Consider the following 24,907-nt stretch of genomic DNA (forward strand, 5'->3'; position numbering starts at 1 on the left):
CTTGAAGGAAAGAACTCAAATTAATGCTACAACCTTGTGAGACTTGAGCCTAAAATGTTTATTTGGAGAGTTAATAATCTGTGCATTCTTGTTTTCTAAAGTCGTTGCATGATCTCATTATTCTTTGCTTGGTTACTACTTAGAAGGCGTTTCATCATTTAGTTCCAAATGCTAGAACTCAAGCCTATTTCATTCAAAGCATGCTATTGATTTGCATAACACATATTCAAGATGAAGTTGTGTAGTGACCACCACCAAAGCCAAACTGCCGTGTATCCTACTTCATTATATGTTTAAGTTTAACCCCGTTGAGCCTTGTGTAGCCTATGTTCTTTGTTAACCCACACTGTCCTCACCTAGCCTAGACTAGAACCATCCATACCCTTGTTCTTGAAGCATAGTAAAGCATGACTCAAAATAAATTCCTTTTTATTAATGTATTGTAGAAAACAAGTGTGGGGGAAGTGATTCTTGTTGTGTGTGTGTGCCAAAATCCTTAATAAGGCACGGGTAGGAAAGAAAAAGAAAAAGAAAAATTCGTGGAAAATAGAATGAAAAGAAGAAAAGTTGTGAAAAAGAGCTTTAAAGTGTCGTTTGTTGAAGAAAGGGTCCAAAAACATTGAATTCGGCCCTAAGTGTTGCATGAATCTTCCATTTGTATTTAAAAGTTGACTCTGCATTCTAAAGTGAATTCCAAGTGACGATTTCATTGCTTTGCTTGCTATCGCTCTAAGAACGTTTGTTACCCCCTATCCTTCCTTTGTTAGCCATTACTCCCAAAGCCCCATTGCAACCCTTGACTTCTATCTTGAGTGATATGTGTTTCAATTTGTGGAGTTAGAATTTGGTATGAGCATATGGTGTCACTGGTTCTCGCATCTAAGTAGTAGCATTCCATTCATGAGATCATATTTAAACATGCTTATTAGCTCCAGAAACTGCTTTCTTTGTTGTAACATATGTGAGTACTAGTCTTTCATGTTTACATCAATCTTCTCACATATAACTAGTGTAGGGTGTGTAGTTAGAAAATGTGTGTGAAAATAGAGAGTATCTAGTAAGGAATTGAGGGAATTCTCTAAGGCATGTTACTACCTTCAAAATGTTGTTTTAATTGATTAAATGTGAACTAGTGAATGGTGATTATGATTAAGTATGCTCGAGGGTAAGGATTGTTTAAATCTATGTAAGTGATGATCTTGGCATGTCATGTTTCATTAAAAATCCCTGAGGCAAATGTTGGAAGGTTTAGGTTGTTATGTTGTTTCGTTTATGTTGTTTTGCTCGAGGACTAGCAAAAGCTAAGTGTGGGGGAATTTGATAAGAGCATATTTATGCGGCTTAGTTAGCTTGTTCTTGTGCATTTATGTTGTTATTTCTTAGTCAATTATGTATTTTTAAGCTATTTTCATGTGTTTGTAGGTCCTAATAACAAAGTTGGCAAGAAAGTGCATTTTGGTGCATGTTGGAGCATTTTTGAGCCAAGATTGGATAGTGCAAGCATGGAGACATGAGGATGGATGTTTTTGAAGATTAGAAGGCTAGAAATCAGCATGTGTGTGTGCAAATGTGTTGATTTTGGGCTGAAATGGTGAAGAGCATGTGTGTGCACATGCCAAGACAACATGCATACACACACATGGACAACACGGCACATGGGCAAAGAGAAAGGCACACCATGGACAGCTTGGCATGGGCAGAAAATAAGTGGATTAGTGGCTGATATGATGAAGATGTGTGTGTGCAAATGCAAAGGTAAACATGTACAGCACACACACATGCAAACCCACGGCAAAGTGAGGGTCTTTTTGTGCAAAGGTGACAGCATAAACACATGCAAAGGGAGGAGACATCAAATAGCTCACACACATGCAAGGATGACATACATATACATGCAAACTACATAGACAGGTTGGAGGGCAGAAAATGTGTTTGTTTTGTGGTTGAAATGATGAAGAACATGTGTGTGCAAGTGTAACAGCTAGTACAATGTGGAAATGATGATTACATGGCAGCACACACACATGGGAAAGCAAAGAATACACATCACATGGTAACACACGGCACATGGGCAGAAAATAGGTGGTTTTGTGGTTGAAATGATGTAGGTCATGTGTGTGCAAATGTAAAGGCAAACATGGACAACACACACCTATATAAACTGCACATGCAAGGAATTGAAGTGGTCCTCTCCTTAGCCTATAAATACATCCACCATTCCCCTTCCTAAAAACAATCTTGATCCATAAAAAAAGAGCTTCATTCACAAACACAAGTCCCTTGCCGTGAGCTCCATTCCATTTCATCCATACATTCAAACACATCTCCATACACTTCCATTTTCCATGCCATGAGATCCATTCCATCCATACATCCATAAATCCCACATTTCACAAACACAAATACATTTTCCTTCCCTTGGCCGAGACATTCACCAATCCTAAATACATTCCTAACCTTTCCATATATCCATACATATCCTAGACACTTGTGCCGCAACAAAGAGAAGGAGGACCCTTGGACGTGCTTGCCATTCAAGTTGGATTGTTGGAGAGTTTTTAGGTGTTTTCATTCTTTTATTTTCAATGTTTAAATTTGTTTATCTTTGCTTTGTGAGTATGAGGAACTAAACCCCCCTTAGCTAGGGGGAATTCGAAACCATGTTCATGGTTACAATATGATTTGATTACTTTCAGTTGTGATTCATAAGTTGTGAATTCAATTTACTTATCCATTTAAATTAAAACTGATTTGTGTATGTTGGTTGAGAGTACACGGTTAATTTTCATGCATAATCTGATGCTAGGATATAAGGGAGTTTCACCTAATCGTTATGAACTTATATTCACAAGTAGTGAAGGTTGCTCATCACAACCGTGTTAAGTAAATTCTTGGCATAAGTTTCATGCAATTCATAGTTACAAGTGTTTCGTCAATGCTTATGATTTTCATAGAACTTAATGATTCTTGCTTGTATCTCTATTATGCAATTCATGTAGGGAACTTGTGGGGAATGCTTTGGGTTGTTGTATGCAATCATCCAATTCAATGAAATTAGGAAAATCTGAGGATTAATTAGTGCAATTCACAGTTAATCTGGGGCGTTGAGAATTCGTAGTTTATTGAAAAGCAATTGGAAATCGTTTTGTTTGCAAGTGTGTCATGTGTGGAGAAGAACCTCCTAGCTAGCCTTCCATCCATTCAATTTACTCAAATTCGTGCAGATTTCATTAGTTCTTTAATTTACTTGTTTTGTTTTCAAATTCATCAAAACCAAAACCCCCTTTACCTTGTTGAGTCATATTAGTTAGAAACTGATTTAGTTTGTGCTTTTAAGTATTTCGAACCAAGTTGAAACCAAAATTCGTCCAAAAGTGTGTTTAGAGTCCAAATCTACCCAGTTTGTGTTTTTAGGCAGATTTGAGTGTTTTTAGCTTGTTTTGAGTTCTTTGAATTTGTTTTGAATTCTTTGAGTCTAGTTTAGTGTTTTTAACTTTGTTTATATGTTTTTAAGTCAGTTTAGAGGTTATTAACAAGCCCTCCTAATCCCCAGTCCAGAACGATCCCTACTTATACTTATACTACAATTGTCAAAAGAGGGTTAAATTTGTGTGTTAAGTTAATTTTCGCATCAGTTACCACTAGAGTTGGCGAGAGTGCACAATGTGTTTCATGTTTTGATAGGAGCATATTTATGCAACTTAGTTAGCTTATTTTCTTGCGTTTACATAACTAATTTTTGTTTTTTAAAGTGTTTTAAGCTATTTTCACATGTTTTCAGGTTCAAATGATAAAGTTGGCAAGAAAGTGCAATTTGGAGCAATTTGGAGCAGTTTTGGGCCAAGAATGGATAGCATGCGTGGGGAGTACTTTGGATAGACGATTTTGAAGTTCAAGAGGCTAGGAATGTGCTAAAGATTTGGAAGAAATGAATTCAAGACAAAGAAGATAAGGAATCAGCTAAAAATAAGGAACACTATTCAAAACCTTATCCAACCTTATCTTATCCTATCCTAATCCTATCCTACCTTAATTCTAGCTGCAAGGGGGACTCCTTATCACATTAGAATACCTAATATCTTATTCTAGAAACCTTGAAACAATGCAAATAACCTTATCCCTTTTACCCCTAGAAATCTGAAGAATTTAATCCCTTCTCTTCTAGAAACTTACTGTGTATCCTACTCCCTTTCATCCTAGGCTTGTGCAATCCTTTTTCCTTCAGAAATTGTGCAAACCCTAGGCCTATAAATACATATTTATCACCACAATTTTGTGCACGACACACATAAAAGCCAAAACATCAGAAAAATACAATTGTGTCGCAGCTTTGCAAGGAAGGAAGGAAAGGAGACCCTTGGAGTTGTGCCTGCCATTCAAGGCTTTGGATTGCTGGAACATTTCTAAGTGTATTCTATCTTTAGTTTTAGTTCAATGTCTAATTTAGATTGGTTTCGTTTAATTGCAAATATGTGGAACTAAATTCGTTTTAGTTAGAGGAGAATTCGAAGCCATGAATATATGTGTGATATGAATTGATTACATCCAGTATGATTTCATGAATCATGAATGCAATTCACTTATCTATTTGATTGATAACTTATTCTTGTGTGTTAATTGAGGGTGCACACTCAGTTTGCATGCAGGGATTTGATGCTAGAATATAAGGGAATTTCACCTAATCGTTATGAACTTATATTCACAAGTAGTAAAAGTCACTAGTCATGATTGTGTTAAGTGAATTCTTAGCAGGAGTATCATGCAGTTCATAGTTATGAATGCCTTGTCAATGCTTATGATTTACATAGAACTTAATGATCTTTGATATGTATATCTATTATGCAGTTCATGTAGAGAACTTGATAAGAATAATTTGGTTGCGTCGCTGAGTCCAATTCAATAAAATTAGGAAAATCTTAAAGTTAATTTGTTCTTCTCACGATTAATTTAGGGCATTGTCATTCATGGTTTATTGGAAGAATAACTGGAAATCGATTTGTATGCATGTGTGTCATGTGTGGAGAATGACCCTCTAGCTAGCCATTCACCCTTTACTTCACCAAATTCGTCCAAAGTATTTAGAGTCTTAAATCTACTTAGTTTTAGTCTTAAATTCGTCAAGAAACAAACCCCCCCTTTATATTTCAAGTCTTTAGGTTAGAATCTGTCCAAATTGGTTGTTTTCCATTGTTTTGAGTCTTTCTAGTTCAATTTTTGTCCAAATTACATTCTAGTTCTTGTTTTGAGTCAATTTAGCTCAGTTTGTGTGTTTTGAGTCAGTTTAGTCTATTTTGAGTAGTTTGAGTCCAGTTTTCTGTTTTAGAATCTAGTTTTGCGTTTTTGAGTTTCTTTTGTGTTGATTAGCATCCCTAACTAATCCCCGGCCTAGAACGATCCCTACTTACACGTACTACAACTATCTTAATAGGGTTTAATTTGTGTGTTAGTTTTTACCACATCATGGTTCAATGCTACTGGGGTACGTCTCTGATTCGTCACACATGATCCCTCCTTAACCGCTAGAGATTAATCCAGATTTGACCTATGATGAGGTTCCAGTGACTATCCTTGATTGGAAAGATAAGGTTCTTAGGAACAAGATTGTGCGGATGGTGAAGTTTTGTGGAGGAACCACTCAGTTGAAGAAGCTACTTGGGAGACAGAAAAGTGCATGTGAGATATGTATCCATGTCTGTTCTATGGTTTTGATCTGTAATCAAGGATGAAATTTCGGGGATGAAATTTTTATAAGGTGGGTAGATTGTAATGACCCGTCCCTAGTTTTCTATATAATTTCTCCCCGAGTAAGTGATATGACTACTAGGCCCTTATTGGCAAGTGGCGTGGACGTATTTATATTGCTTTTATTTTATTTATCATTATCGCATTTAAATTGTACACGTTGTTATGAGTGTACGAGAATTTCTATCAATGTACTGTTACGGATAGATTTCGATTCCCTTTTCTGTACAAAATCTAAAACTTTATCCCTAGCCTTCTATTTAGCCCATCCCGTGCTCCCCTTTATGTCATCCATCAATCCCATCTGCTCCCTCTTTGCAGCAACCAATTAGAAAAAAAGAGAAATGGACTCTCTCTCTCATGTATACTATCCCTGTCTGCAAACCCCTTGAACAAACCTTAAACCTCACAGATCGAACCCAAAAACCACACCATTGTAGTCCTCTCATCTTCACAAACACAACCATGTTCTTGAAACCCGGAATGGACGAGTTTTCAACATCAAACTCGTGAGGTCCGAACTCAGTACTTTGAGTTCATTGTGTTTGGGACCGAGTTACAGACTTTTAGGAAATTTGAAGGCTTCCATTATACTCCCCGAGATCCCTAGTGAAGCTTTGGTGAAGAAGCCACGTCGAAACAACCGAGTTTCGAAGAGTTCCAGTTTGGCTGGAACTTTCGAGGTGATTTCCGACCACCTCCGTCCACTTTTTGGACTCTAAACAGGTAAAACGCCATTCTACACTTCATTAGCTTAAAATCCATATAAAGTGGGTTAAAAATGGATGAGAAATGTTATGTTAATTTGAAATTTTCCCAGAAATCTGACAAAAATCAAGTTGCAGATGGCGGTAGACTACGATGACGGCGAGGACAATCGGAGAAGGTGACGGAATATTCCGTTAAAGTTCACGAAATATTCCTGACGACGTCAGGTAACGCCGTTAATCTTTGTTAGCATTTAACAGAATATTTCGTGGAATATTCCTAACGGCATCAGGCTAGCTGATGGCACTGGCCTGTGCGTAGGGCCACGTCTGGCCGTGCCATTGCCGGCGTGTGGAGGCACATGAAGGGTCCATAATTTATTCTAAAAATATGGGGATGTTCGTGATGTCGAGTAGGTCACGTTAGTATATTTAAACCCTACGTTTAAGCAAACTATGGGAGTTTTATTTAGGTTTACGTATATGTGCTTTAATTAATTCGAAATTAGTTATTTCACACATAGGGGAAACGTATCCCGAGGACATTCGAGGCCAAGTTAGGCCCGAGGGCTACGACCCAGCGACATACTTGTGAGTGGGCAGTTTGTTTTTATACCTATACATAATTATAGTTTCCATAAATGCATATTTACTTCTCTTATACGCTTGTATTGCCAAGTATCGTTATTGTGATATTAATTGTGATAAATGCTGCTATATGGTTGAGATATTACTGTCATGACATTCATTCACATTTGTACATGCTCATCTTGTTGCACCGGTGTTAGTACTCGCCCCAGGGCCAGGGCCAATCCTTCACGTGTATGTTCACATAACACCGTTCACTCTCCTTGGATCCAAGTTAGGTGCCAATCATGTCAGGTAGATTGCATTAGGCAATCCGACTTGTATGTGACCGTGCTTCTGTACCAGCCTTTATGTGATCGTAGTACTAGAGCATATTGATTACACCCAGTCCTGTTTATGTTAGAAATTATCTGTTCGAACTCGTGTGTCAGCCTAGATGGATGAGCACTTAGCTAACCAGTCTTTATGTGATCGTAGTACTAGAGCATATTGATTACACCCAGTCATATTGGTGTTAGAAATTATCTGTTCGAACTCGTGTGTCAACCTAGATGGATGAGCACTTCGCTATACTTGATTATCACATGATTATATTATTTTGGCATTTGACACATCATGACTTGGCATTTTTCTGGTTATAATAATATTATAATGCTGCTGATTTATTGTTTACATACCTACGTAGTATGTTTTAAGGAAAATATACTTGTTTTACGGCGAGGGGTTAATATATTCGAAGATAAAGGATTTCGTATAAGCATTGTTTTGCTGACCCACTCAACTTTGTTTTTTGCCCCTCCAAAACCTAGATAGTTGTTCTCTTTGTGGCATTCGAGAAATCTCGGCAGTTCTAACATTCTCTTCTATTTAGACGTACGAACTTATCATTGTTATGTAATAAGTGTACTTCAGTTACTTTGACTACTATTCTGTAGTCTCACTGTTTATTGCACTTTCAATAATTGTAGTGGGTTCTTCCCACGATTGCGCACTCTTTCACTATTTAGTATAATTAGTTTCAATTAGTCTTGAAATTATTCACTTTTTACATCACTTACCCTTATGGTTACGTCACCTCACGGTGATGGCCAGCATGTTTCGACCTTCCCAAGTCGGGGTCTGTCAATGTCCCTTACTTTATTTGGTTTGTTTAATCCGATAGTCAAAAATAAAAGAAAAGTATAAAAATTACCTCTGCTAATATTTATGCGACTAATAAATTTATAATATGAAATCTAGGCTGGAGATTTATGAGCATAATAGAAGTTTTTTACATGAGCTTGTTGGATTTTGTTTGTTATTATCCACCATTAGGTTTTATATTGAAGTTTATTTTGAAATTTTATCCATAGGTGCTTGTATTATTACACAAATTTTTCTGTCTAGTTCTTTAATTCATTGAAAGAGAATTATTACTTATAACTATCTTTTTTTTTTTGGTTAAAGAGCAAATATTAGATACGAATTGAAATGTTTACATTAGATGCCAGAGAATTAAACAACCATTCTGGTTCAAAACAATCCCACGTATGATAACCCCCCACACGCGTGACATAAGATGCCATTAGATGCACGGCCCCATTACATGCACGAGAGGTAAAGAGAAACTCAACCGAACTTAACTGCGGCTTCAATTGCTGAATGTCCCACATAATATCTTCAATGATGGCCTCGGGTTGTAATACTCCATTTAACATATCCACCATGATCTTTGAATCAGTTTCCACTTGCACCATCGCAAAGCCTTTCTCAACACATGCCAACAGAGCTGCCCTCATGGCTTCCGCCTGTGCCATCAAACTAAAGTGACATAAGATATTTCCCACCCCTCCAGCTCCCTTGAATATCGTACTATTAGACTCTGAAAAGGAAGGGGAAATTTGCCCATGACTGCAAGTATGCGGTCTTTTCGGAATTTTGTGACGAACACAAGATTGTTAGACTTGGGATTTGAAGGTTACCCTTATACATGGCGCAATAGACGTGATGAGGGTTTTATTCAGGAAAGGATTGATCGGGCACTTGCCATGAACGAATGGGTGTGATGTTATCAACAAGCGGTGGTTAAACATGTGGTGCTTGAAGGGTCAGACCATGCTATGTTAATTCTTTCGATGGAGATATTTATAACTTATATGGTAAAATTCATTCTTCTTTAGGAAATTTTTGTTTCTTTCTCTTTTCTGGCATACATATGGATATACTATATATATGAAGACATTATTAATTTCTATTTTTGTCTTTTCGCATTTAAGAAAGAATAACAAAACATCTTAATAAAAAATATCTCAAGCAGGTTGGCCATTCATCTAGCACTCCGATGCGATAATAAATTTACAATTTCTAATAAGCAAATGTATTTGTGTCAACATTACTTCTCACCAAAAAATTTCCCGTGTATTATTGGGCTCATTTGCAAAATGTAAAACATTATGAGTTCAAATCCAGCCCAATTAGGTGCTGGTCACTCATCCTGCCTACAATGCATCCAGACTTTTCCATTTTACAATTATGATTTTTCAAACACAGATATTGAGAGGGAAATCAGAATCAGAATTACAATTAGAGTGGACATTTTGTAGTGAATAGCCACACCTTTGAATCTTGGGAGGGTTCAGGCCTGCGATTACCATTCATGATTGAAACGAGGAATTCGTCCCGTATAAATAAAAAATTCAAATTTTGATCTGGGAATATTTGGGATTTTTTATATATTAGTGCTTTCAAATGGGACCAGGATCTTCTCCTGAGCTAAGGATGAGGATCCTCCTCATCAATGTGTGTGGGCTGTTGGATGAAAATCCAACGGCTACAAATAGGGGGGTCCCTTTAAAGTTATAATAATTTTAGCCGTTGGATGAAAATCCAACGGCCCACATCCCTCATCCAACGGCCCACATCCCTTGATGAGGAAGATCCTCATCCTTAGCTCAGGAGAGGATCCTGGTCCTTTCAAATGTATGGTTTTGTAGTTGGAGGAAGAAGAAGATGAAAGTCAATAGTTTTATACCATTTGTAACTATTATAGAATAGGATACCACATCGATCATATGAAATAAATAAGGAAAACTAATGAAAAGGCTTGAAAACTTTGAGTTTTAATGATAAGGACAAAATAAATGGTAAAGTGAATAGTACCAGGATTGACTTTTTAGTATAAAAATGTGGTTTTTCCTTTAAGTGAACAGTACCGGGAGCTTTTCGTTAAAGTTCCCATAAATAAATAATGTGCAATTAGTATATGGAACTTCCACCCTTAATATCACCGATGTCTTTTGTAACAAAACCCAACACCTAATAATAGGTGGTTAAGTTCAAACAATATCAGTGATATTGGTGGTGAAGCATGCTTGGACCTACAAAGTTTATCATGGTACTAGAACAAGTTATTCTCTTGACACGTCATGGACCCTTACTAGGCTTAAGCATGCTTCCTAAAGTTGGATTTTCGAAAAGATGAATTAGCGCAGACTTAACGCAACTGTATGATTGGGCATTCGAAAAGATTGGTGTTGGCTCTGAAGGTTGAAAATCGACCGATCAGGCTCTCGAAAAGATTGGCGTTACTTTCGATATAAAGACTTGATCAATTTCTAATATGAAAATTCATTTTCCTTGTGATCCCCTGTTGGGCCACTCGCGAGGGGTTTTGTTGGAGAATAGGATAACACATCGGTCATATGACAAATTAATATATGGGAGTTTCCACCCCTAATGTCACCGCAGCCCTTTGTGATAATATGTAATTAATATATATAAGTTTTCACATCAATCATATATGATTCTTTCATAGAGCATTTCAAATATTTTTTTTTAAAGGATCCACCTCTAAATGAGACTATTTATAAATATCCTTAGGATTTAGAAGTTTAGGGCTTAGGTTTTAGGATTGATTTCAAATGGGACAAAAATGAAGCCATTCTCGTTGGTGATGATGCAAATGAAATGCATGGGTGGTAGATTTTAGAGTTTGTTTTCTGATTTTCAATTCCTTCATTTGTTGTTGTTAAACCAACTAGGGGTCTCCAATAGGGGGACCTCCTCTCCCTCTATTTGTTCCCAATTATCAGTGAAGTCCTCTCCTTGGTTATTAAACGGGTGGTGGTACATTGAAGGTATTAAGATGTCAACTTCGGGTCCGGTGCTTTCACACTTATTATTTGCAGATAATACTCTAATCTTTCTAATGGCTACCAAGGAAAATTGTAGTAATCTGTCAAGCCTTCTCCACGTTTATTGCAAAGCTTCTGGGCAGCAAATTAGCCTTAAAAAATCGATCGTTTATTTTTGGGCTAATACCCCAACTCATTTGGCTCTCGAGCTATGTAATAACTTAGATATGCTGAAGGTTGATAATCCGAGGAAGTATTTGGGTATCCCAACAATCTGGTGGAGATCAAAGCGTGATACTCTAGAGTATGTTAATGACTTGGTTTGGCTAAGGTTGCAGGGTGGAAAAGACGGCTTCTTTCTCAGGCGGGGAATGAAGTACTCATTAAAGTAGTGGCCTAAGAAATTCCTATGTACCTAATGTGTGTCTTTCAATTGCCAAACAAATTGTGTAATGAGATTGATGCGGTGGTGGTGAGGTTCTGGTGGGCGGGGGCGGATGAGGATTGTGGGATTCACTGGATAAATTGGGCTGAGATGGGTCGACCTAAGAGGGATGGAGGAATGGGGTTTCGTAATCTTAAAGATTTTAACATTGCCCTATTTGTAAAATAATGTTAGCGGTTGATACACGATCTAGACTCTCTGTGGGCTCGGGTCTTAAATGAGTGTTATTTCCCAAATGTCTCTTTCTTGGATGCCAAGAAAAATGGGAGGGCCTCTTGGGCGTGGGCCAGTCTATTAAAGGGAAAAGACCTTATCCTTAAAGGTGTAAGATTGCAAATTTTGAGCAGGCAGAAGTTTATATTCTGGATAATTGGGTCCCGAGCATCCCTTCGAGGCACTCTACCCTTCCCCTTCACTCGAAAATCAACAAGGAGACAAGGGTTGCTATGTTTATTGATCCAGTCTTGAAAGATTGGAATTTTGCCATTGTTTCCGAGTTAGTTCCAGAGGTGAAGTGTATTGTCATTTCTAACATTCATGCAGGACCGCTTATGAGACCTAATAAGCTAGTCTGGCTTTTTGAGAAGAATGGCACCTATTCGATGAAGTCTGGGTACCGTTGGTGTCATAACCGTCATCCTCAAACTTGACATGATCACCTATCATCATCTTGCAGCACCGACCCTCAGGTGTGGGGTTGGATATGGAGGTGTAAGCCCTCCCCCGAAGATGTGATTTTTCCTGTGAAGGGATATGTACGATGCTTGCGCAACTAAGTTAAACCTTTTTTTTACGACGGTGTGCTTCGTCCCCCATATGCCCCATTTGTGCTGCTAATGATGAGACCATTGAACATATCCTCCTTCTCTGTCCGTGGGCTTCTCGGATGTGGTATGGGGGTCCACTGCGCTTCAAATTAACCAAAACGCTATTACCACATTCGCAGATTGATTTTGCTCGGTTGCCAATTTAGCATAAGGAAAAATGAGGACCTGGACCAGATACTTTCGCAATTCGTGTTTTCATGCTGGTTTATATGGAGAGCCAAATGTGATGCAATTTTTAACTTGATTGATCATTTTCTCCCTGCAGGACTATACGGGCCATTGCTACTGCTTTGGATTCCTATGAATCGGCCTTTACCCCTCTCCGGATGTCGGGCCTTGTCAGGGGCAGTTCCTTTCCAGGTTTGCCTCGGTCCACTCTGTGGTTTCCTCCCCACGCTAACTAGGTGAAGGTCAATGTCGACGCCTGTTGGAAGATGGATACCCTTTTGTGGTTCCATTGGGGTTGTTGTCAAAGATAGTTCCTCAGTGAGGATACTTGCGTCTTGTAGGGCGGTATGAAGCGTGAGGATACCTGCGTCCAATGCCGCTATGACGAAGGCTTTCGCTATTCTGGCGGGCTGCTTGCTTGCGAAAAATTTACAACTGCAGGAGGTGGTGATTGAGTCGGATGCAGAAGACATTATTCATTCCCTCAATTCACCCTCTCTGAGCTGTGCTTGGGACCTCCTCCAAATCCTTAGCTGTGTTTGGTAGGTTAGGAGGAGTTTCCAAACATGCTCCTGGTCGTGGATCCCACGATCATCAAATATGGCGGTTGATTTTGTCACAAGAAACATATCACCGAAGATGTGTGGCTTCGGTTGGGTTGTGAGACCACCATATACTCTTGTAGGTATCTTAAACAAGGACAGTCTTTTGTGTACTCCAATGTAAGGGTTGGGGGTTCTTTTTTTGTGGGTAAATGGGTTGATGCTGGTGTCCTTATTGGAGGTGTCTTCATGTGTCCTACATATCTCTATCTTCTGGTTTCTTGGTTAGCCCATTGGCTTTCTCTTGTTGTTTGGCCTTATGCCTTGGTTTCTTCTCTGAATCCATGTTTCAACCAAAAAAAAAAGTATTACAAAAGACAATTTAATGTGTAGAGCTTTCCTACTAAAATTAAGAGAGTTTTAACGAAACACTCCCGGTACTGTTCATTTTTAATGAACAATGACATTTTTAACTTTTCTGGTAATATTTACTTACACTTTTATTTGTCATTTTTAATTAAAACTAAATTTTTTGAGGATTTTTCGTTAGTTTTCCTTAAAATAAAACTATAAGTTCACTTGATATAAAATTTCACAAATTAGCTAGTCTAGTATTTCATCTATTAGGATGAAGTTATCAACATACTCAGCCCACTATATTATTAATGCATCAAATTATTATTAAGTGTATGTTGCTTTTTCTTTGAACTACAACAAATCACAACCAGAGGGAATGTGTCATGTCAAAAGCCAATTTAAATCATTTTTTGAGCATAAGTATGATATTCATTGATAATGAAATTGAATATGTACAACATTGAGGATAGGATGCATGTAATGGGCCTTGAGAACAATAGCATGAAATGAAATGAAAATTATACAAAATTTCTCGAAAAAACAAAAATATACCTCAACCAGATCCATAGCTAAAATGACACACTCTTACCTAAATCAAGGCATGTTGGCCGTCACGTGAGGGTGACGTAGCCATGTGCATAGTGCGGAAGCAATAGAGATATGAGGAATTACGAATAAACAAAAACCAAATCAACTAGAGTTCTAGATAAGATAAGGTGCCAGTGTGAGATTAAGTGTGAAATACACAACCAGAGCATAAATAGCCTACATGCAGTCAAGCAGGACCAGTATTAATTATACAACACCTAAGGGTGATCCTACATTTATGATGTTCTATCAGAACCACCGTTGAAATCCCCGTGAGCCACCAAAGCACTTGTACCTAAAACCTGGAAGGGCGCAAAACAGAAAGTGTGAGTGGGCAAAAACAAAGCTTTTCGAAATCATTTCATTTCTCAAAAGTTCTAAGCCATCGCCGTAAAACCTGTATAATTTTCCAGAAAATAATAATAATAATAAGTTGTATTAGAAATCATACTCAAGATGAAAATCCATAGAAGTATACCATGCCAAAGTATCTCAATGCAATGCCATGAGTAATCCAAACAAAATATATCAATGTCAAATATTGCATCAGCCAAGTCTCTCTAACTCAATCTATATGGCTGAGTCTATAGCTTATAACCAATCTCATTCATATCAAATCCTGCACATGAATCAGAACCACCTAAAGTGGTCTGTACGACAAGACTAGATGTAAAATAAATATGCTCTAGTGCTACGATCACATGAAAATTGTGCGAATAATCACGATTCAGCTATAAGTCGAAACCACCTATAGTGGTCTGTATAACAAGTCTGTGAATTTAACTTGGATCCAAGGTGAGCATATGGTGTAGGAGGTGAACATCACGTGAAGGACTGTGCCCTAAATCTGGGCGGGAGCACTAACACCATGGTGCAGGTCTATGAGCTCTCAATACATCACATCATATCTCACATAACTGGAGTAACCTCATATCTTTAATTTATGAATTTACCTGGCACTTACCTGTGCATCCGCATCACCAATCATAAATATATGCAACTACTAATGCATAAATAAAATAGGCAGATACTTTGCATGGCATTTCAAAACATATAATCATTCAAATTCATTTTCTGGGAAAAATCTCAAGTACATAGGTATATACGGAAAACCAAATGCCCACTCACTAATATGTTGAAGGGTCGTAGCCCCCAAGCCTCAATTGATGGTGCTTGTCTTTAGGATAGGTCTCACCTATATGCAAAATAACTTAATAAACGTTATTTAAAGCATATATACAAAACTAGGAAATAACTTCTCACACAAAGCTCAAATGGGGTATTTGAATATACCACCATGACCTACTCAACCTCAGGAACATCCCCATATTTTTAGAAAAAAATTTCATGACCCCACGCGCCCTCACGTGCCGGCCAAGGCACGACTAGACGCGTGGCTCACGTGCAGGCACGTGCCTGGCACAGGGGACGGAATAGTTAACGCCGTTAGGGAATATTCCGTTAAAAACTAGAACATGCCGTTAATTATACCTGACGGCGTCAGAATATTTCGTCAACTTTGATGGAATATTCTTCTCATTCTTCCTTGGTTCGCGGAGTCTGGCGCCGGTGCCGTTGCAATCGCCAGAATGGAAAATCTTAGAACTTCAATGTCTTCTTCATTTGTCAACCAAAATTCATGAAATTTGTACCAAAATGAAGCTTACAATTAGTAAAACAAAACCTTAGCAATTTTAAGCCCTAAAATCCACGGGATTTCGTCGGAGAAACCTCGATAATCCGGCCAAACTTGAAACTTGCCAAACTCAACTTCTCGACGTCCAAAACATTTCGTCTTTCTTCTCTGAGCTTAGTGAAGGTGTTTTAAGGCTTCCTATAACCTTAAAATTCCTTGAAAACTTCACAATCACGAGTGCATGAACAGTGTTCCAAATCGGGGTTTTTGGGTTCTCAGGTTTTCGAGGGTTTCAGGTACTAAATATGGTATAGAACAACTCCTGAGCTTACTAGGAGTTCAAAGGTGCCAACTACAACCTCGATTCGTGACTGGAAGTGAAGGTTTGAAGGTTGTCCGTACGTTGTACAGAAAATGGATGAAATCCGAGAGAGAGAGAGAGTCAACATGAGGGTGATAGTGAGGGTGTGTTTGTCTGTGGTTGAGGTTTGGCCAACCAAACCAAAAACAACTAAAACCTTAAGTTCTAATTGGGTCCAAGTACTTAGGAAAGAAAATAATTGGTCCACAACACAACTTAAACCACACAACACCACAAACGTTTAAGGGTAAATTAGACATTTCACACCATCAGAGAATATCTTTTGGGATGGGCTGTGACAACCTACCTCCCTTAAGAAAATTTCGTCCTTGAAATTCAAACAATAAATACAACCCACTAATAATCATAAAACAGGCATGGATACATTTCTCTCATCTGGTCCTCTGTCTCCCAGGTGGCTTCCTCCACCGAGTGATTTCTCCACAAAACCTTCACTAGATGCACTGTCTTATTTCTCATAACCTTATCTTTCCAATCCAAAATGGTCATTGGCTCATCATCATAAGTTAAATCTGGATTAATTTCCAGCGGTTGAGAAGGTATCACATGAGAAGGATCTGAGATGTAATGACTAAGCATCGAGACATGAGAAAACATTGTGCACTTTGGACAACTCAGGAGGCAACTCAAGCCTGTAAGCAACCTCACCGAATCGCTCGATGATCATATACGGTCCAATGTACCTAGGACTGAACTTGCCTTTCTTTCCAAACCGCACTACGCCTCTCCATGGCGATAGCTTCAGAAATACCCAATCACCTACATTATACATTTGGTCAGTGGCATGTTTGTCTGCTAGACTTTTCTGTCGATCCTAGGCCATTTTCAGGTTAGACTTCATCACCTGAATATTCTGTGTAGTCTCATCCACGATCTCAAGGCCAGCCAAAACTCTTTCACCAACCTCCGACCAACACAAGGGTGTACGACAAGATTTACCATATAGTGCCTCAAATTGTGACATACCAATACTTGAATGAAAGATATTGTTATATGCAAATTCCATTAAATCCAACTGCTTATGCCAAGTGTCACCAAATTGCAATACTGAAGATCTCAACATATCTTCCAATGTCTCAATGGTCCTTTTGGTTTTTTTTTTTTAATTTTTTTTAATTTTTAATATTGGAGGTATTTTAACATCACCTGTAGGTGAGACTTCAATAAAAACAGTAAAATTTGGATATATAAAATTACATTATTGCCCGTCATTTTTTTTTGTATGATAGAAAATTAATTTATTTTTTCACCCTCTTTTGGTTGACAAGGAGAATTTTATTAATCAATAGAGATAACTTTTATACTTTTATTAATATGGTCCTTTCGGTTTTTTTTTTTTAATATTGGAGGTATTTTAACATCACCTATAGGTGAGACTTCAATAAAAAATAGTAAAATTTGGATCTGTAAAATTACATTATTGCCCATCATTTTTTTTGTATGATAAAAAATTAATTTGTTTTTTCACCCTATTTTGGTTGACAATAAGAATTTTATTAATCAATAGAGATAACTTTTATGCTTTTATTAATATTAAATTGAAATCTCTGGGTTCAAATCAAATAGAAGGTATACGTGCGCGGCTGAGAGAGAATCAGATGCCGATGGACCACCACTCTTTCTTTTGATATATAATGCCTACCCGTCTCTCACATTTTTCCACATTCGAGACACGCACAGACGTATTTTCCTTTTCCTTTTGGACACTTTCTCTGTGATTTTCTCGGAAGCCAAACACTCTCAACGATGGCCGATCAGCTCACCGACGACCAGATCTCCGAGTTCAAGGAGGCGTTCAGCCTATTCGACAAGGACGGCGATGGTCTCGTACTCAGATCCCTCTCTCTCTCTCTTTCCCTTTTGTTCTTATTATGCCTAATTAATCTATGATATTTGGATCTAAAGCTGTTATTGCATCAAACCTTAATCTTTTTCTGGTGAAAATTTGTGATTGATTGAGTATTTTTCAGCGATTGAATTGATTTATCATCCTCCGAGTGCGTTTTGATCGTGGAGGATAAGATCTGTTAGATTTGAGGTTAAATGTGTGGAATTTAAATATATGGATAGATTACGATTCTCAGATTCGTTTCCTCCATTGATAGTGGGTTTTTGATTCAATTTCTCTGTTATGGGTTTGGAGCTGCAAAATTAATTCTTCTTGTATTGGGATCACAAAGCAATGTTATGTATATATGTGTGTGTGTGTGTGTGTGTGTGTGTGTTTGTATATGTATAAATGCAAAAATGATTTATTCTATGTTTCTGTCGCCTATGGATAGCATGAAATGCAAACTTTCATGAGGGTTTACGTCTATCAATATATATGAACAATTTTTTGTATGTTCTCAATCTTTTACTCATGGTTGGGTGGTTTTGGGCTGGACAACGGTGAAATGATTTTGTCTTTTCCTGACTGATTTTGATATTGAATATGGAAATCTGGATGAATGTTTTACTTTTTATTGTTTGCCTTATACATGTTGTGTGCAATATTGAAAGCGTTGTTTGATTGAAATGCGATAGTTTTTTAGTTCATGTGTGTGTTTTTCTTTTGTCAGTTTAGGCGGAATTCCCTCAACAATCATAACAGTTAAAATGTATTAGAATTAAAGTTAGGGGGAGGACAGTGGTTTTTTTTGTGCTAGTATGCCCGGCTACAGTTTCCCACTCATCATACAAAAGAAGCATAGTTATCTGCCTAAAGCCCTATTACCAATTTCTTTGCTGTATTCCACACTAATACTTGTTTTGTTAAATTTTGATTCAGGTTGCATCACTACAAAAGAGTTGGGGACTGTCATGCGTTCACTTGGGCAGAACCCAACTGAAGCCGAGCTTCAGGATATGATCAATGAGGTTGATGCTGATGGGAATGGGACCATTGATTTTCCAGAGTTCCTTAACTTGATGGCCCGGAAGATGAAGGACACCGATTCTGAGGAGGAGCTCAAGGAAGCCTTCCGAGTGTTCGATAAGGACCAGAATGGCTTCATTTCTGCTGCTGAGCTTCGTCATGTTATGACAAATCTAGGCGAGAAGCTGACAGATGAGGAAGTTGATGAGATGATTCGTGAGGCTGATGTGGATGGTGATGGGCAGATCAACTATGAGGAGTTCGTCAAAGTCATGATGGCCAAGTGAGGACCAAAACTAAAGTTTATAAAGAGATTTTCGTATCCCATTAGGACATGTTCATTTGGTCTTGCTAGGTTTTGGTTGGTTCACACTGTCTATTTTCTTGTATGCATTATCTGTGGTACTGTCCCTTTAGTATCTACTTGTTTGCTGTCTCTCCATAGTTCCTGTTTGGTAGCGTCTGTTACGGTACGTTGGTATTTTCATTCTTCTTTTTGAATCACGAACCTAAAACAATTGGTTGAATCTGATATTTCTGCTTATTGGTGATTATCATTGTTAATATTGCAAGTTATAGTATCTCTTGTTAATGTGATCTTGTCGTGCATTAGATATTGTAGTTCTGTTGTTTATTATCTTAAACCATGAAAATGAAATAGGCAGTTTTCGTTTTAAAATCATGTTTCCCTTGGTTTGCCCAAGCCTAACCTCCTAAAAGGTGATTTTCCGTTCACTTTAAGAAGGAAGGTAAGTTGTTGCTTTATGCCACTGCTAATTGAACGCCGCTTTTTTGTGTAAAATGCCCCTCTCGTTATACGTTTCCCCTTCACCTAGAGTTACACAAGTTTCGGGAGGATCCTCCAATTGATGCTGGTCCAAAGCCCTTAGAAGGCGTTGGGTTTGCCACTCCTAGCATCTGCAGTGTGGTTTATGGGTTTTTCATGCATCGACGGGGCGGACTGGTTGTGTGTTACTGCTGTTTTTCTTCTTTGTTCTTCTGAAAAATAGGTTTTCGGGATAACTAATTCTTCATACTGCATTGGTGGGAGTCTGAAATGGTAAGGTGGATCACGGATGCTTGTTCTGGTCTGATGAAACTTATAAATAGCTTTCTTTTATTAGACAGTAACTTGTTTTGTTTTATTTTAGTTTTTATTTTTTTATTTAATTTTTTTTGGGTGGGTTGTGGCGTGACCGGTTGCCACAAATGTTGTCACTCATCGTGAACGTGGGAAAGCTAAGAATCCGATACCCATTTCTTTTTTGCTTATTTTAAATGATTCGCTGGGAGTGGAGTTATTGTCTTCCGGGCCAAGATAGAATCCTTGGTGGGAGGGAATTTACACTAGCAATGCAATCCAAGACTTTTTCCTCCACCTGCCAACGAATTCTTAGTATAAACCAGCCATGCGCCTTAATAGAATTTCAAACATAAGTTTGTCTTTTAGATGCTTGAGATATGGGAGAAGGGGGGAATACCTACAACCGCGCATGAACGGGCAAATGCTCTTAATCAGTTACGAAAAGATCTCTAGCTTGTTTTTTGGATGCTTAAATACTTGAGGAGGGGGATTACCTAAAACTGTGTGAACGGGTAAATGCTCTTAATCTGTTACGAAAAGTTCTTGTAAACGAAAATAGGGTAAATTTCCTTTAATTTTATTTGTTCATTCCCAAAATCATATTTGTTATGATTAATTAGTTATGACTCCTCATAGTTCTAAAAATCACTTTCAAACTGAAAATTAGCTTATTTTCTAACAAGGGAAGGGCACCAAAAGTTGAATGGGGGAAGGAGAACATACATGCATGCATACACACATACATACAAAATGCAAATAGCATAAAGCATTAAGCATATACTTGTAGTGGTGTAACATGTTGAAGCAGCCGAATAATATAATAATATTAATAATTATGTGTTTCTACTAAATTCCAGAAGAAGCAAAAGTCGAACAAGTGAAAGGACCGACAGCAGCGGACGAGGTCGCACGAATTCAAAGGAATACAACAACAAGACCAACGGAGGGAATGGGAAGATGAGGCGGCGTCGTTTCAAGCAGCGCTTCCATGATTGTTCCATCTTGTAATTAAAACTCAATAATTTCATGTTATCCTTCTTAAACATTCCTCTAATTCTAATTAATCGAAAGGGAAAGTTTCTCGTCTCATTACTCATTTATATGCTCGAACAAACTCTGATTGTCCACAGTTGTAGAGTTCGCAATTTAGCATTATCCTATCTTTCTTGAATTTACTATTCAGATGGATGCTTTTGGCTTATGAAAAAAGTTGAGTGCTTTTTTATATTATTATTTGATATGTGTAATTTCTTTGACAAAGAGCTAATTGATCATTTGATGAATTGCGTTCTGATCATGACTGGTTGGCTTGTCCAATCCCACTTCTTTTGTTCTTGGAAGTTTCTCTCTCGTAGGGTGAGAGACCAATTCGAGGATTTCGGCAAATTGGGGATCCAAATGTTAAAGCCTCTATGCAGGAAGTTAAAGAGACGATGAGGGTGAGCTCATGCATTGACAGAGATTGTAGCCTTGAAGGATTTCAACAAGAACCTGACAAAGTTAAAAAAAAATCACTTTTTATGGGGTGCTCAAGGTAAAGATGTTGCACAAATTGTACAAATATGTTCCTCAACTAGCTTGGAGAAATTTAAAAGTCAATAATGTTGGAAATGTGTCCTAAACCCAATCATATGATGATATTTTACGGATATTTCACATATTAAACTAAATTTGTTTAATATGTGATCTAAAGAAGTTTGATTCATGAGACTGTTCTCTTTTGTACACATATCCTAAACGTTCCTGATTATAATTGCCAATTGGCATTGACGGTCAATAAGATCAATACGTGCTATGTCTTCTCTCAGGAGGAGTGACCTCACTATAAGAAAACATGGCTTATGTGACGACAAATACTCGTTACAAGAGAAAATGCATCACATTTGATAATATGTGACGCATTTTCGGCATCATGGCGAGCGCCACCTATAAGGCGTCACCGAAAGTATACGTGATGAATGTTACACTCGTCACCTATTAATTGATTTGAATACCGGATTCAGGAGATACATGACAAAGTTAGCGTCACAAAAAACATAATTCGGTGACGTATAAATCCGTCACATATCATATGTGTAAGTGAGGCTAAAATCGTCACCTATTTATTTGATATGTGTGCGTCACATTTGTCAAAGTTATACCCATTTGTTTCTAATATGTGATGAACTAATTACCACATATTCCTTGTTTCATAATTTGAAATTAGAATTCATAACAAATGTAAGGTAGTACTTCAGTAAATCACATTTTTATTAATAAAGAATTCAATCACATAGGTCGAAAATATACACCAAATGACATCTCAGAACCTAACATGAACATCCACAAAACTAAAAAGTACCAGTCGGACACACTCGGTCTCTCATCTCAACGTAATAGCAATTCAACACCTGTAAACACTGAGGTGCTAACAAAAAAAAAGTCTACCCTGTGCTATTTGTCTACCCCTAACTTGCAGCCAAAAGACCTTCAATTGTGCAATAACATCTTCATTCTCCTTTTGCAAATCCGTTGCGCTCTCAGCTTTTTGTTTTTCATTTATGGAGCTCTTATAAACATGCTAGACACTTCGTCAATATTATTCAACTAGCACTGCAAGAAAAGTCAATTACAAAGATAAATGAGAAAGAAAGGGAACATGTATACTGGATGACAGAGATAGGAGGACTTAACATGTAGGTTCAGGTTTAACCAAAGAATAGCTAGTCTTAAGGAATTGCAAGACCAATCCAATAGCAATACCTAGTCAGAGAGCAACAAGGTCGTTACCACCTATTTTCCTGTATTTTATATAAATAATCGTCACATGCATAATTTCATAGCAGAAAATCTCAATTCTTCAACAGCTCTACACAACATAAATAATCGTAGTAGAAAATCTCAATTCTTCAACAACTCTACACAACATAAATAAGCATTTAGTAGAACACACAAAGGAATAAAATTTAGCTTTCTCAATTGGAAAACAAACCCATCCATTTGTTCTCTTGGTCCCAGAAAAATGTAGACGATAAAAAAAAACTTAAGATTACTCAAATTGTTATTCCATGTGAAGTTCGGATGAGAATAAAACAAAAGGTTGGAACCTGGGCTAGCTCTAAAATTTCATTATGGTCCTTTTTCAACTTTGTTGGAACATATGTAAGTACAATGACTAACTTAGTAAAAAATCATGCTAGCATGGTACATCCTATTGCAGGGATATGATATGATGCATTGCTTAAGAAAAGATATATAAAATATTTTAGTGTTAATGATGTGATTAGTGATTACAGATCATGAAATACAGTTTGACATGAGGTCAAAATAAGGAGTTGTAAGTTTTGACATGTATTAAATGAATTGCGTAATGTGGCATGAAGTCAGTAGATAAAGTTATGCCTATTCATATAGCTGCACTAACGATAGGGGAGCGCAGCTTGGCCATGAGAGAGAAAGGGGGAGAGAGAGAGAGAGAGAGAGAGAGAGAGAGAGAGAGAGTTGTGTTGAGGGCCCTTTCTTTTTCCAGGTTCTGTGTGGGGTGGGGCTTTCAAGTGCTCCACCCGCCGCTGATGATCGTTTATCAGTTATCAAACAATAATAATATTGCAGAAAGAAAGCCACTCAAAAATTGAAATCAAACCAGAAAAATCCCATTCGATGACATTCCCAGATGCAGTACCAAACATACCTCTCTATCTATCTACGTATTCTTTTACATCCCCTCGGTTGTGGGACAACTGACAAGGATGCTCTGCTCGTACCCCAAATCTATATTCTGTATTTCAAACCTCAATCATCATCACAGTTGTTCCAGCCTCTTAACTCAACAAACTAAAATAAATCAAAACCCTTTCCAAGAATCATTGACAATATGCTTGTAAGTTAACTTTAATATGCACACTAAAAGTACTAACCTTGTGAAGCCATTAAATCCAAGCTCAATGATGAACCACGAACACAGCAACAAGCAAAGATCTTCCGCTCCTAGTACACGCCTTATGCACTCCTATATGGGGTAGAGTTTTGTGCTAGAATGTGTGTATAAGAGTGGGGACCTAAGCCATATATTTATAGGTGAGTATATTAGGTTTCTTGCCCATAAAGAAAACACTAATACATATCTTTAACACCTACTAGAAACCATGACCTAATATAGGAAAGATATTCCCAATCATTATAAGTTTACTTCACCACCAAGTAATCCGGGATTACCAAATATTTCTCCCTATCTTGTATCCTTAATCAAATAGAACTCCTAAATAGATGTAAGCCCAATAAAAGTCTTACATTCTCCCACTTGGGCGAGACATCTATTCAAAAGCTTTCTTTAGGATCAAGAATTGATTTCCTTATGCATGCAACTTTGGTAGATCATTTGATAACAATATCTTTCCAAACTTAGTGTCAAATATATCGTTAGCTTGTAGAACTATAGACCATGATATCCAATAGAGCGAATACATACCTCTATAATCACATACAAGCAACAATATTCACATAAAGTACCAACAAGTCATGGACAAGCATATATATATGATAAGTGAGCTTAATAGTGAATATCACACTTAACAAATATGGTCCTCTTTACGATCACAAAGTGATCTTCCTTAATGCTTAAAAATATGCCCTTATGTCAAAAGAACAATCTTGATATATAGCAAAATTAGCTAACTGGAATGTAATAATTATGTAGAAACAAAACATATTATTCTTTAATGCGTATCCATGAAATCTCAAACAAAAGAAAAATTTTCAAAACTGAAACAGATAACTAACAAACAAGAACAACTCAAGTTCCCATTATTGTATGACATCTTCGAAACTTGATAGAACTCCCATGCTTGTGACATGTTTTAGAAAATCTACATTAGAGATAGCTTTATTCAATGG

The 24,907-nt window shown here is 37.5% G+C and overlaps 1 protein-coding gene and 1 long non-coding RNA gene across 5 annotated transcripts; one reads left to right on the forward strand and one right to left on the reverse strand.

Annotated features, from left to right (window-relative positions):
• Window positions 1–17,596: 17,596 nt before the first annotated feature.
• On the forward strand, window positions 17,597–19,502 carry LOC103410125 (calmodulin-7). Its single transcript, XM_008348883.4, has 2 exons — window positions 17,597–17,916; window positions 18,865–19,502. The coding sequence occupies exons 1-2, from the start codon at window positions 17,841–17,843 to the stop codon at window positions 19,236–19,238; spliced, it is 450 nt and encodes a 149-aa protein (XP_008347105.1). The 5' UTR covers window positions 17,597–17,840; the 3' UTR covers window positions 19,239–19,502.
• Window positions 19,503–22,267: 2,765 nt separating this feature from the next.
• LOC108170491 (uncharacterized) lies at window positions 22,268–24,062 on the reverse strand. 4 transcript variants are annotated; one of them, XR_011573281.1, is made up of 4 exons: window positions 23,932–24,045; window positions 23,706–23,792; window positions 22,709–22,777; window positions 22,268–22,627 (listed from the first exon to the last, which is right to left on the reverse strand). It is a non-coding gene; the product is annotated as an uncharacterized lncRNA (long non-coding RNA). The 4 variants fall into 4 exon arrangements; XR_001786865.3 differs by lacking the exon at window positions 22,709–22,777 and having other exon boundaries at window positions 23,932–24,060; XR_011573282.1 differs by lacking the exon at window positions 22,709–22,777 and having other exon boundaries at window positions 22,534–22,627; window positions 23,706–23,848; window positions 23,932–24,060.
• Window positions 24,063–24,907: the final 845 nt, after the last annotated feature.

This window comes from Malus domestica, chromosome 11 (assembly GCF_042453785.1).
Source record: "Malus domestica chromosome 11, GDT2T_hap1".
Lineage (NCBI taxonomy): Eukaryota > Viridiplantae > Streptophyta > Magnoliopsida > Rosales > Rosaceae > Malus > Malus domestica.

What these genes read in the sequence shown, in the direction of transcription:
- LOC103410125 (XM_008348883.4), top strand. Translation starts at nt 17,841, where the DNA reads ATGGCCGATCAGCTCACCGACGACCAGATCTCCGAGTTCAAGGAGGCG. An exon ending in ATTCGACAAGGACGGCGATG is followed by an intron (nt 17,917 to 18,864) that starts GTCTCGTACTCA and finishes ATTTTGATTCAG; the next exon opens with GTTGCATCACTACAAAAGAG.